The sequence below is a fragment of the Podarcis melisellensis genome (assembly GCF_964234715.1).
Source record: "Podarcis melisellensis genome assembly, chromosome: 3".
In the NCBI taxonomy this organism is placed as follows: Eukaryota; Metazoa; Chordata; class Lepidosauria; order Squamata; family Lacertidae; genus Podarcis; species Podarcis melisellensis.
In genome coordinates, this window is record NC_138530.1 from 32,595,823 (window position 1) to 32,610,158 (window position 14,336).

The 14,336-nt window shown below is 43.6% G+C and overlaps 1 protein-coding gene across 1 annotated transcript in view; it reads left to right on the forward strand.

Moving 5' to 3' along the window:
* Positions 1 to 14,336, forward strand: part of GALNT14 (polypeptide N-acetylgalactosaminyltransferase 14) — a 205,675-nt gene that overhangs the window by 142,405 nt on the left and 48,934 nt on the right. The window contains exon 4 of the mRNA XM_081904102.1: positions 13,546 to 13,613. Within this exon, the coding sequence (XP_081760228.1) occupies positions 13,546 to 13,613 (68 nt within the window). The remainder of the gene's footprint in view (positions 1 to 13,545; positions 13,614 to 14,336) is intronic.

Below are 14,336 nucleotides of genomic sequence, written 5' to 3' on the forward strand. Positions count from 1 at the left end.
CAGAAGCTTCCTGCAGCCAACCAGAAGCCATGCTTTGGAATATCGAACATTTCAGAAGTCAAACAGACTTCTGGAATGGATTCTGTTCAACTTCTGAGGTATGACTGTGTTCTGGATAAGGAGTGAGCCTGATTGAAGAAAGTGAGATTTACCTCTGAGTAAGCATGCATAGTCACACAAAATGCTAAACCATGGTTTTACATTATGTAGATGAACTACCACAAGTCATGGGCTTATGTACTTCCTCCTCACCTCTCAAACTCAGGAGGAGATTGGAAGTGCCTGCCTTAGATTGTTGTTGTTGTTGTTTAGTCGTTTAGTCGTGTCTGACTCTTCGTGACCCCATCGACCAGAGAACGCCAGGCACTCCTGTCTTGCACTGCCTCCCGCGGTTTGGCCTTAGATTTATCACAGTTTAATCGGAACCCTCAACTGTAGTTCATCTTGACTATAATTAGTGGAAACAAGCCAACATTGTAAATCATGGTTTGAAGTTCCTTCCAGTAGCACCTTAAAGACCAACTAAGTTAGTTCTTGGTATGAGCTTTCGTTGCATGCACACTTCTTCAGATACCTGCATGCACACGAAAGCTCATACCAAGAACTAACTTAGTTGGTCTTTAAGGTGCTACTGGAAGGAATTTTTTTTGTTTTGACTATGGCAGACCAACACGGCTACCTATCTGTAAATGGTTTGAAGTTGGTATGTTTTCCCTAACCATTGTTTAGACTAGCCAATTTCTCCAGGTTGAGACATCATGACAAGCGGTGGTAGATCTGAAAGGGAAGGGTGCTTTGGAAGGGGAGAGGAGAGCAAGTGAGCCAGATGTGAAGGTGATTGTTGCAGCTTGCCCTCATAAGGCTAAACCCATGGTTTAGCATGATGCATGAACACAGCTATAATAAATGCAGAGACATTTGAAGCTATGCTCATAATGCACACGGGTCCTGTTCCTACTTTTCTGGGAGTAAGCCCCATTGAATTCAGTAGGACCTCTTTCCATGTAGACATACTTAAGCTTGCTCCAGTAATTTAACTAAAATTTTACAGAACTCCATTCTTCATCTCAATTTATCACAAAGTCCACCCAGTGATGCATCCTAAGGCCCAATAAATAAATAAGCAGAAGAAACCATCTAAGACCCTCAACATTTAAATGCCTCACTCTCCTTTCCCTTTAGTGAAATAAATGCCACGTTCAAACCTCTTTTCATGGCCCAACATTTTTCTTCCCATTTTCTTATTGACTGGAATGTCTGCTTTCTTCCAAAACAGGGCCATCAATATTCTAGCTGCTTTTATCAAATGAATTATTAACTCCACTTTGTTTTCCGAGCCAAATTCTCCCAAGTATTTCAAAAGTACGTCTATGGGATTTAAAGGTCCAACCACCCTGGGAATTTCTATTAATTTAGTAGGAATTAAAGGCAGAAGGCTTGAACATATCCACCCGATACATATCACATTTGCTCTACTATGTCCATGTTGCCTGCTAGCTGAGGATATATTGCGATAAGTTTGTATTAATTACCGTATTTTTCGCCCTATAGGACGCACTTTTTCCCCTCCAAAAATGAAGGGGAAATGTGTGTGCATCCTATGGGGCAAATGCAGGCTTTCAGTGAAGCCTGGAGAGTGAGAGGGGTGGGTGCACACTGACCCCTCTCGTTCTCCAGGCTTCACGGACCTCTCCGCAAGCAGCGGGAGCGCTCCCGCTGCTTGCGGAGAGTGGCCTGCATGCTGAAGTCTGTGCGTGCTGAGATCAGCGCGTCCAGGCTTCGCGGACCTCTCAGCAAGCAGCGGGAGCCAGCACTGGTCTCCCACGGCTTGCAGAGAGCTGCCTGTTTGGGGGCTGGGGTTGGGGGAATCTCGGGCGGACCTCCCCCGCCCCAGCCCCGCGCCTGGGGGGGAAATAATTTTTTCCCTTCCCCCCCAAAAAAAACTAGGTGCGCCTTATGGGACGGTGCGTCCTATAGGGCGAAAATTACGGTAAATACATTTTTTTGTTTTAACTTCATTGGTGCTGGGTTCAGAACAACTGAAGTAGCTTTTAGTCAGGCAAAGTCTTACAGAGATCAGATATAAGCACGTGGTAGTGGCAGGTGGGGCCACGCTGCTCTCTCACCTTCTGAGCACCACATATTAGTGCCATTTACTGGGGAGGGGACAGGAAAGGACAGGGCTGACCTGCCCACCTCTGCCGCCAGCAGAGAAGTGGCATGGGCACTGATGCCAGCTTCCAGTGAGATATCACCAAAATTTTGCGAGATCTCGCCAAAATCTCACACAAGATCTTGCAAGATTTTGGCAAGATCTTGCCAGAACACACTGTCATCACCGCTTTGCAAGTGTTGCCACGCAATCCAGATAAGGGATACCAGAGTGGTGTGGTGATGGAATGGGGCAGCGTGCCAAGCGGTGAAAGGGGGTGTGCTGCTCCTGGGCAAGGCAGAAGGGAGCATTGCATTAAACATTTTTGGAAAATGATATACAATGAATTGAATTTTTTTAAAAATAACATTTATTAAAAAACCAGAAGCTTTTCTGTTAGGTATTTTAGGACAAGAGCTGCCAAAAGAAAAACGGACATTATTCATGTATGCTACAACAGCAGCAATAATCTTAATAACACAAAACTGGAAAACTAGAGTAATACCATCAAAAGAACAATGGCAAGAAAAGTTGATGAACTATGCAGAGTTGGCAAAGTTTACAGATAAACCGCGTGAAAAGGACAATAGTGATTTCGAAAAAGAATGGGAACCTCTTATAACATATTTGCAGAAACAACAAAAAACATGGACTCTCTGGCAGGATTTAAATAAACATTTACAACTTTATTTACGGAGAACAAGAAATTTCACAATGTGACAACATAGTACTATATGCAAACAGCAGAATGTAACATTTGACATAATGAACCAGAAATGGAAGCTGAAAGAAGTCAATAGGGAGGGGGGGGAATTGGAAAATGAATGTTATTGATATTGGATATTTGTTATGAGAAAATGAAAATTAATGAAAATTATTTAAAAAGAAGAAGAAGGGAGCATTGCAGATGTGGGCATGGCAGTGGAGACAAATCCCACTCCAATCTTCATGCTGACCCTCCCAGTAAGTTGCAGCGATCCATGTTATTTGGAAGCCAGGAGAGCAGAGCTGTCCCTCAGGCACCACTATAACCATACTTATCATTGCAAAACAGCAATTTCAGTTGACTCGGCAGAGAGTGAGGACTGCCTGCACTATAGACACAAAGGCAACCCCTGCCACTGGGGCATTAGCCTGGGTAATCTGATAGGAAACTTACACAAGAAATGATTTATAGAAGAGATTCACAGTGCCTGAAGCTAAGAATGCAGGCATCTTAGAGGCCAGATGTCAACCCCCTTAATGTCATCCTCTGCTTAGGAGGTAGAGTGGGATAGCAATAAATATTAATATTATTGCCCCCCTCCAGCTACACATATGTTGATTGGTCAAAACCCAAGTATGAAATACAACATTTCACCTAAGAAAATTCTGTGGCATGAATATCCTAGCTCTGGTCAACTCTGCCTTCCCAGAGGAAGAGAGCACTCTTGAATGCATAGGAATGGGTGGGGAGCTCTCCCTGACCCTGATTTGCTGAGGCACTGACATAAGCTCGCCTTAATAAATGTTTCTGGCTCTTCTTAACTCCAGTGAGGCTCTTACCTCACTGCAGAAATGTTCTTGGAAAGCAGGGAACCGGTCTGCATTTCTCTCTCGCTCTCTCTCTAAATAATAAAGAGCAGAGAACAGAAGGGACTGAGGCAGACCAGTGCCAGAGGCAGCTGCGAGGGAATGTGAGGTAATATACTACTTACAGATTACTTATGCTGGCAAACTTTGACCTTTGCCTCAGGGGAAAGGGATGAAACATGCCTTCATCTTACAGCACTCTCTAGCGCAGTCTCCAGACAAAAGGCCTTGTGAGAAAAATCATGTCTGAATACCCTAATATTGTGTTCAACAGGGGCAGCTCTCTCCATTTCCTTTTACAGCTGCCCTGGCAGCTCCAAGTAGGGAGACAATTATCTACATGTGGAATCTCTAAAGGACAGTTTTGGATGTTCAGAGAAGCAGAAGGACGAGTGATTTAGGCATGTTCCGATTAGAGATTCTGGCAAACTTTCTCCCTAGGCAGGCTCGAAAAGAATTCATGGCGTTTCTTAAAGCTTACGTCAAAGGAGAAGCAAACTTTCCAAACCTATAATTTCTTTTCTAGTTTGCTTTAAAATCTGAGCCAGAGAAGAATTGCCAGCTTCCCCTGCCCTCTCAGTTGAGTGAAGCCCACTGGGTGACCATGGGCAAGTCAGTATCTCTCAGCCTAACCTACCTCAGAGGTTTGTTGTGGATATAAAAAAAAATGGAGAGGGGGAGAGGTATATATGTATCTTTGAAATATAAATTTTATAATAGATAAATACTGAGAGAATTAATGGGCCGCAGGTTAAATAACCAAGGAGAGAAAGGCCATCTCTGCAAGAAATGGGCTTTGTACCACAACCTCATCTTTTTGCCACTGTGACTACTTAGTTCTCTTGCCAATTCAGCACAATGAAACCCTGTTACGCATTGAATAGAGCGTGAATTAAAAATATGGGAGGTTTTTTCATTTTTTCTGGGCTTTGGCTTGGTTTGGAATATTGATCTTTGGTAATCCAAGATGAGTTGGGGAGCGCTTGCCCATCTCGGCTTTTGTTGTTGCTACTCATCAACAACGTGCAAGTAAATATGTTCATCCCTTCCCTGTCACCACCCCTACCTCTCTCACAAAGATTATGTCACAGCCCTTTGCTCAGTGTAGCCTTTTGCCTGCAAAATGTAGCATAATAAGACTCACAGCCCATAAAAGGCCCAGTGCTCCCTTGCAAAAGGTAAAGGGACCCCTGACCATTAGATCCAGTCGTGGGATCCAGTCTCTGGGGTTGTGGTGCTCATCTCGCTTTATTGGCCGAAGGAGCCGGCGTACAGCTTCTGGGTCATGTGGCCAGCATGACTAAGCCGCTTCTGGCGAACCAGAGCAGCGCACAGAAACACCGTTTACCTTCCCGTCGGAGAGGTACCTATTTATCTACTTGCACTTTGAGGTGCTTTCGAACTGCTAGGTTGGCAGGAGCAGGGACTGAGCAATGGGAGCTCACCCCGTCGTGGGGATTTGAACCGCCGACCTTCTGATTGGCAAGTCCTAGGCTCTGTGATTTAACCCACAGCGCCACTTGCGTCCCTTCGTGCTCCCTTGTACTTATGGGCAATTTAGTAAGTTCTAGGAACAGCCTGGCACTGTTAAAAAAAAGAAGTCATTAATAAGAGTGGAAGCTTCAAAAGACACATTGACTGGCAGTCATCCGACTAGGAAAAGCTGTTGTGTATGATACTGTAGGCAAAATGCCCAACTCCCCATTGGATTTCTGGCTGCAGGGCTGTACTGGGGGCTGGTGCCAAGCTGGGCAGCAAAGGGGGGGAGGGGGGAGGCAGAGGCCTTGTGTGCTAACGTGGAGCCTGAAGGAAGGAACAAGGAAGCGGGCATTAGTCCAGTTAAAGACAGAACAAAAGAGGATCTGGAGTGTGTCTAACACCGCCAAATGGATCATTTCAGTGCTATTGTAATGGTTTTTATAACATTTTTTCATTGCATGAAAGTGCTCTGCAGTCTTTATTTTATGCATCGTCTCATTCCCACAATGCCCATTAGGCTGAGAGCAAGGCAGTGCTTTTCTGTGGCCACCCAGCGAGAGCCAGTTCAGAGATTACTAAGAGCAGGGAGAAGAAGCTACTGACAGATTCCCCTGCTTCCTCTACAGCAGCCTTCCCCAACCTAGAACCCTCAGATGGGCTGCAGCTCCCATCTGTACCCCAGGCAGCAGATTAGTTTTGATTTTAATTGATTAAGGTTCTGCCCTTTCCAATGAATAAAGTAATATAATTTTTGTAAGCTATCAATCTATCACTTATTGTTAGGGACGCAAAGGGAGTCTTGAACATTTCGTTTTCCCTGTGAACATTAACACACCGGGACCAAAAATAGCCTTGGATAAAGAAGGAAGGGTGCCTTTTACACCCATTGAAATTGGGCCCTTCCAATTAATCAACCAAGCGGATTGAACCCATTGAAGTTGGCACCCCTGTTTAGAAGCCTGCCTTGCTGAAAACAACTTTCCCACCTCTTTCAAGTTCCCTGGGAGTGAAAACGCACTTCATAGGAGCTGTGCTCAAATGACGTTGATTAAAAGAGTAAAAAAAATAAACCAGGTGTTACTCTGAAACTGTATAATTAGTGCTTTGTGCTGACTTCTCCTTTCCTTTATTTCCACACTCCCCCCCCCCGCAACCCCATGGCCACATCATTTAGATCCCTCCCCCCACTCTTTCTAATCATCTCTCGGAATGAGGAAGCATGTAACCCGGCTCATGCTTTTACCTTTTTGATGTTCACATAAGAGAACTCTTGAATTTCAAAGAGCTGGTGGGTATTTGAGAGGGAAACGTGGAAGCTGCCTTGTAATCAACACTCATTTATAGTTATTCTTGAACGATTTCTCTCTCTCTCCCCTATGTAATTAGTCATTCTGGGATGCTGGAGTGTTTCATTTCTGCTGGCTTCCCCCCACTTCACTTGCTCTCCACTTGATTTCAGTATCTGTGACCTCTGACCCTTTGAGCATTTTAGGTTATTGTTGGCTTTCTCTTCCTCCCCCCTTGGCCCGCCCCAATCTTCCACAGGTTCTAATGCGTTGCCATGGAGATAAATTACTTTCATAAATAATCACAATCCAACATCCAAACTTGTTGGGGTTTTTTTCAATACTAGGAGATACGAACGGGATAATGAAATCCCTTATACAGTCATACCTCGGAAGTCAAACGCCTTGCGAGTTGAATGCTTTGGCTCGCAAACACCGCAAACCCAGAAGTGAGTGTTCCAGTTTGCAGGCGTTCTTTGGAACCCAAACGTCCGACACGGGTTCTGTGGGTTCTGATTGGCTGCAGCAGGAAGCTGCGGAAGCCAATCGGAAGCCGTGTGTTGGTTTCCGAATGTTTTGGAAGTTGAATGGACTTCCGGAATGGATTCAGCAAGATCTCCTTCAAAGCAAACCTTGGTGAACTAAATGGATTCTTCTTAGAAGCTCCCAAGTATCAAAAAAGTAAGAATATAAGAAGAGCCTGCTGAATCAGGCCAGTGGTCCATCTAGTCCAGCATTCTGTTCTCACAATGGCCAAACAGGTCCCTTTGGGAAGCCCACTAGCAGGACCTGAGGACAACCATTTGTGAGCACCAGCAGCTGGTACTCAGATACATGCTGTCTCCTACAGTGGAGGTTGAGCATAGCCATTCTACCTTTTACATAACACTTGACATTCATAGTACCACAGATTCAGCCTCTAGCATTTCCATTTAAAAGGACCAACCAGGGAAGACTTTTGCTCAAGCCTTTGGGGAGCTGCTGACCATCAGAGTAGACCATACCGGTTTGATGTACCACTCAGTGTTGCATTGAATGACAGCTTTATGTACCTGAAATGACTGGATGGTGCTGCAAGTCATTGTAAATGTTTGCCCGTTGTTGACTGCCAGAAGGCAGCTGTCTGTGGGAAGTCCACAAGGCATCGATGCTGTGCTCCTGTTAGCTTCAGGGTCTTTAGATTGTATTCTGTTTAATTAAATCCTATGAATCAAACGTGTGTGTGTGTGTGTGAAGTACGATAAATGAGGCTGATCAAAACAGAGCAACAACTGGCCATAAGGATTCTTCAGATAGATTCTTGGCTCTTTAGAATTCCTTCCGACAGAGGTGCTTGTAATTCTTTTCTTTTTTTTTTTGAAGTCAAGGTGCTTCAAAGAGCTGTGATATCAAACATGTTGTGTTTTGGGTGTATCAAAGCCAAACGAAGGAAGCTACCCACACACAAACAAAGGCAAGTATATATGTATAATTGGAAAGCTGGAGCAGAATTTGTAAGGGTTCTTTAAAGAACATTTGAGGGAAGTACCATATGAATATAGTTTGAACAGGTAGGACGCATACCACCCCCTGGGGTTGAACAGGGCGCTGTTTCTCTGCTTCTCTTTTGGCGCGTGTACAAGAAATACTAAGAAAGGCCAGAAAATGGGAGGTCTGTATGCACCTCCAACATCCCCACTTCACCTCCCTCTTCACAAGGCATGGCTAATCTGCAACCCTCCAGATGTTGTCAGACTCTCATCTGCCCCAGCCAGCATGGCAAATGATCAGGGTTGGTGGAAGTTGAGTCCATCAACATCTGGAGGGTCACAAGCTAGCCATCCCTGCTTTACACATTGCAGGTAAAGGTAAAGGGCCCCCTGACCATTAGGTCCAGTCGTGACCGACTCTGAGATTGCGGCGCTCATCTTGCTTTATTGGCCAAGGGAGCCGGCGTACAGCTTCTGGGTCATGTGGCCAGCATGACTAAGCTGCTTCTGGCGAACCAGAGCAGCACATGGAAATGCCATTTACCTTCCTGCCAGAGTGGTACCTATTTATCTACTTGCACTTTGACGTGCTTTCGAACTGCTAGGTTGGCAGGAGCTGGGACCGAGCAACGGGAGCTCACCCCATCACGGGGATTCGAACCACTGACCTTCTGATTGGCAAGTCCTAGGCTCTGTGGTTAAACCCACAGCACCACCTGCATCCCTACACACTGCAGAGGTTACTCAAAATTAAGTCGCAGTTCAAGGGGTAAGAAAAGCTAATGGGAACTTGGCAGTGATTTGTATTTGCATTCAGACTGAGTTGTCATAACTGGTTGTTTTTCCAAAATCACACAGACACCCTCATTTGTTATCTCTGCCGCTTGTAAATACTACAATGGATTTTAATTTTTTTTTTTAATGGCCTACTGTCATCTCAGGATGCTTCCAGATTGTGGGATCACCAGTGCTCATGGCACACATTTTTTTTTTTTTTTGCAGCATCCACAGAGTGCTGTTGGCATAGAAAATAACAGCCCATATTCTCCCCCATCCCCATTAACCTGGAATTACCCTTACTAGGGGAAATCTAGCAAGTAAGGAAAGAAATAAATCTGTTGCCCATGATCTATTTGTAACATCTCAGTGGCTTGTTTGCAAATCAAGGCCCCATCTGGAAGCACAGACACGCTGCTTGTCAATCCAGTGGTTCTGGAATTTATTCTGAGATTCTGCACGCGACAGCCGACTCTCTTGTACGGTGGAGAGGGAGGTATGCAGGGCCTTCGCTGTGATGGGGACAGCAGCTGCTCCTGCAAGGTACCATCTGCATGTTGGAGCCCTGAGGAGGTTTGGATTCCAGCACCTGCTTCCAAGGCAGAGGTAGAATCCATCGATGTTTCTCTCTCCCCTGTCACTATGATGAATGGGTATGCAGTCGTTGTCAGCTTGAATCCTTCATTTCTATGGCTTCTTACATGGGATATTAGTCCAAATCTTAGACTGGGAGAGTGTCTGCATATATTAAATACGTACGCGGTGATGTTAGTGCAAAGGTTCTCTTATCTTGTAGAGACTGCACACGCTGCTGAAAAGGCCTTATGATGCAGAACCCTCCATCAAAGCTGGCCCAATGTAGCAAGTTCCCAAATGCTGTTATCCACCAAGCATATTATCAGATTGGCCTTTTAAGTGTCTTCTTATCTAACTTTAGGTTGATTTCTGGAATAAGCACTTGTGCGCAGTTCAAAATAAGAGCCCTGTTTTGTGTATGCAAGAGGACTTTCTACGTTCAGCGCAAAACGTGTAGGGCCAAAGCCACACACACACCAATCACATGCATCTCCCATCCACCACCCAAAGTCACACGCTTCCGTACATCCACAGACAAGCATGAACCCCATTCATCCATCCGTCTCTCTGTCTCACATGTGAACAAGTTTCCAAAGTTTTGCCCTTTTAAAGAAGTCATTCCTTTGCAACTGGTGTTTGCATGCAAACAGATGTTAAGGAAGGGACAGAAAAACAACAACAAAATGTCCTGGAGGCTCCCCCTCCCCTCTTTTCAGAACATAGCTCTGGATCTCTGAAAGCAGTTGGCATTTCTCCCTATTTGCCTTCTTTTTTTCACAGAACCTTTCCAGCCCCCTCTCCAGTCTCAGTCACTCTATTCCCCTCGTCTCTGTCTCCCTCTCCTTTTTTTGCTGCATGAACATTCACATACATACACACCTCTATAATGTGCTGCATAGCAAGTGTTTGAAACTCAGAATATGCTTCTAAAGCAGGGCTGGCAAAGCTCAGGCCTGGAAGGTGAATGAGCCCCTTCAGGCCACCCAATAAAAATGAATGTTGGAAATGTAAGGAAAAGGAAGTTACTTTTTACTATATGTGGTAGACATGTAAAGAGGTAAATGCTTTCTGGGAAATGATACGTAATGAGTTAAAGAAAATGTTTTAAAACACTTTTGTTTAAAAAACCCAGAAACTTTTTTATTGGGTATAGTGGATAGAGAGATACTGAGACAAAATAAAAAAACCTGATCTTATATGCACCAACTGTGACAAGAATTTTGTTAGCCCAAAGATGGAAACAACAGGAGTTACCAACAAAAGAAGAGTGGCAGATGAAGCTGATGGACTTTGCAGAACTGGCAAAACTGATGGGAAGAATCCGGAATCTGCGAGACCAAGCACTCCAAAAGGACTGGAACAAATTTATAACCTATCCGAAAGACAACTGTAAGCAATTAACATTATGAGCAGGGTTATCTGAAGATTTTTAAGAAGAAATTGCTACCTCTTCAGGTTGAGTAATATAATATTTTAGGTAATGATACAACAAGGATGGGAAACAAAGCAAAATGTAAAGACGTAATATTTCTGGGTTAGCGGAGTCTGCAACCTGAAGCAACTGTAACCCGAGGTACCACTGTGTGTCTGTGTGTGTGTATTGCCCAAGCCCTGGCAATGATCACTAAGAACCTGGACTAGTAAAGAGAGTTTAGCACTGCAGCATCTGGGTTTTCTAGTGAGTCTGTCACCACTGAAGACCACCACCAATTCGCCATGCGAAGATTACCCTGGAAGAACAGCAGGAGGGTGGATGGTTGAGGAGAGGGTTGGACCTGAGACTAGAGGCTAGTGAGTCAGTTGGAAAGGCTTGTGGGCCACCAGTTCTCCATCTTTGACTTGGTTTCAAACGATCTAATAATGTCTCATCTCGTTTGGCCCAAAGTAACTGCAGACTCATTCTCATTTCCCAACTGGCCCGACAACTTAACGGAAAAAAGGTCATTGTTTTTAATTTAATTCTACTGGTTCATTAAAGATTTTTTGTGCCGTTTTTCCCCTTCTATTTTTACCCATTTTCGTTTCCAGGCAATCGGCGCCTGTTAAATATTCCGCCAAGCGTGATATTACTCTCCCGTCTCCCAATTCTGACATACTCTGTTGCAGTAATTTGCTGAACTCAGCTCCTACATTTGGCTTTCTTTTGAAGGAAAGGCGGAGGGAGCCCTCAGCACCAACAAACCTATTAATAATAATAATTAAAAGAGAACTTGACAAGTGGGAACAGCACATCTAAATCTCACTCCATGAGTGTGTGTATGTGTGTGAAGGAGAGAAAGAGAGAGAGAAAAAATGTGAGCCCTGTGGAAATAAAAAGGGGGAGCTGTTTTTGTTCTTATTTATCTTTAATAGGCCACTTACATTTGGAATGCCATGCTGAACAGTCTTCTTCGAAATGAGTTTTTGTAAAGGCCAAAAATGGGAAGCAGGTTGGTGTTACTCACTGTGGCCATTTTTGGGCTCACCATGTGTGGTCATACCTCCACAGGCAATAAATATATAGGATTAAGTTTAAGACCACGCCATTAGGGCTGACTGAATCTGCCCATTTCAGCTTCACTCAGTTTCTCGTTTTCCCAATCTTACATCCAGTTCCCCACGTTTCTGCCTCAGTTTGTGGTTAATTTTTAATCCTCATAAGAATTCATCAACATTTTAATGTGATTTCCGCCCAATATACACATTTTTGCAAAGCACTTTTGCCTAAAATAATGTGCCTTTGCATTTTTTTTCATGAACTACGTTGCAAATTTCAGAGGACAGCAAATTTTCAAAGACGGCCATATTTTAATTCTTTTCTTTTTCCAGAAAGTGGGAATTTTGTAGGTTCACCTTGAAGTTTGAACTGAAGAAAATTGCCCAACCACCCCTACACTTCATACATTACATTTTTTTTTTTTTAGATTTAAGTCAAAGGGCTATGATCCAACACAGACTTAGGAGTACTGATTGCCACCCCTGTCAGTGCCCTGATGAGCAAATTTATGCTATGCATGTGTTTGAATGAATGTGGTATTTTGAAAACCATTAACATCTGAATCTAGTGGACAGTTCCCTCGTGGTAAAGTAAAATTAAGGAAAGAGTTTGCAATGGGTCAAGTTAAAATAATTAAATTTGCCTGAAAACATTAATTAACCAACAGTATTAATCAATGCATTCATTCAATGCCAATTACAATGGAATTTTCAAAATCTGATTGTAATTGGAGCTCTCCCTTGTTTAGAGTTTATGGCAATCTGTATTTTCCTCAAGTTTCAGCAATAAATTGAAGATTTTTTTTTCCAAACAATGGATGATCCGTTCATTTCATTCCAAAAACAGAAATAGGTATCTTCAAATTAACATGCATGCTGGTACATTTATTGGCCGAGGGAGCCGGCATACAGCTTCCGGGTCATGTGACCAGCGTGACTAAGCTGTTTCTGATGAACCAGAGCAGCGCACGGAAACGCCGTTTACCTTCCCATCGGAGTGGTACCTATTTATCTACTTGCACTTTGATGTTCTTTCGAACTGCTAGGTTGGCAGGATATAGTTAAATACATCCACTCAATCTTCCCCTCCTCAGAAATGGCCTGTTCCTTTTTATGTATTTTTAAATATTTTGTTAGAAGCCACCCAAAGTGGCTGTGGAAACCCAGCGGGGTATAAATAATAAATTATTATTATTATTATTCCTAATGTTGATATTCCCACCAAGTCCAGCCTTAAAAATAACTCTATTTTCTTACAGGTTATTTTAGATATCCCTTCTGTCCTTTGATATCAGCCACAGAAAAGCAGGTATCCTTGCCTGTATAGTATTATCACTGTTTTGCCTGCTCTCTATATTGTAGAATGTTCCTGGGGACCTATTTGCACAACTTTGCCAACTTTGCTTTTATCCTTTTATAAAAGTGTTGCTTCTTTTATTTCCCAGTGGCTCGAGTTTCCTTCTTCGTGGCCAGGAATGCTTGGAGTCCTTGCGATATGTAGGTTTTCCCTCCGCACATAATCAAGTTTCCAATAATGTGAGACTTTAACATAAACCTGTCACCTCTCCTGGTTTATATAGCTGTTGATTATTATCATCATGTCACAATGGTTCTGTTTGACATAAGGATATTTCCGAATCTCTCTTCAGCCACCTACCCAATTGTCTCTTGGAGGAAAATTGGTCCAGAGCTTTATTTTCCTGGCTTAATTTTTTCTTCTGAAATGCTGCCCTGTATCTTTTTTCTGGTCTTTCCTCAGTGTTCTGAACCGAACTCCAGTGCATCTGGTCCATGAAATTATATTGGTAGATGATTTCAGTGATGACCGTAAGTGACATTTTATGACTTGAATGTGGGAGGGAGGGTCGAGGGGGGCGAGGGGGGAGAACTATGTGCGTACATGCTTGGAAAGGCAGGTGCCTGGGTGCCTGTGGTGGGGCAGGGGGAGAATGACCCCCCCTCAATGAACCATAATCCACAGATTCCCAGCATGCATGGAGGAGAGAGTAAATGTTGAGCATTTGTATAAACTGAGAGAAGCGGCAAAATATATAGGCACCCAATTTTTTGTTGCTGTTCAGATATTAGCTGATAGGTTTTGGTTTTTTTAAAAACATTAGCTTATAATCTGTATGCATATACAGTGGTACCTTGCTTCTCAAATTTAATCCATTCCGGGAGTCCATTCGACTCCTGGAATGGTTCGAAAACCAAGGTGCGGGGCTTCTGGTTGGCTGCAGGGGCTTCCTGCATGAAACTGGAAGCTGCATCAGACATTTGGCTTCCAAAAAACATTCGCTATTTGGAGCCAATTTGTTCGGCAACTAAGGCGTTCGACTACCAAGGTACCACTGTATAGCAGAATTAAAAAGCTTGGAAGCTCAAGCTTCCTGGAGATACTCAGTTCCACCACCTATTCTATCTTATTCACACATCGTTTGCATTGCTTAAAAAGGAAAACACACACACACATACAAACACATACACATACACAGGAGTCCAAATGCTTAAGAACAAAAGGTCCCTTATTTGAAATTATGTCATCCTCAT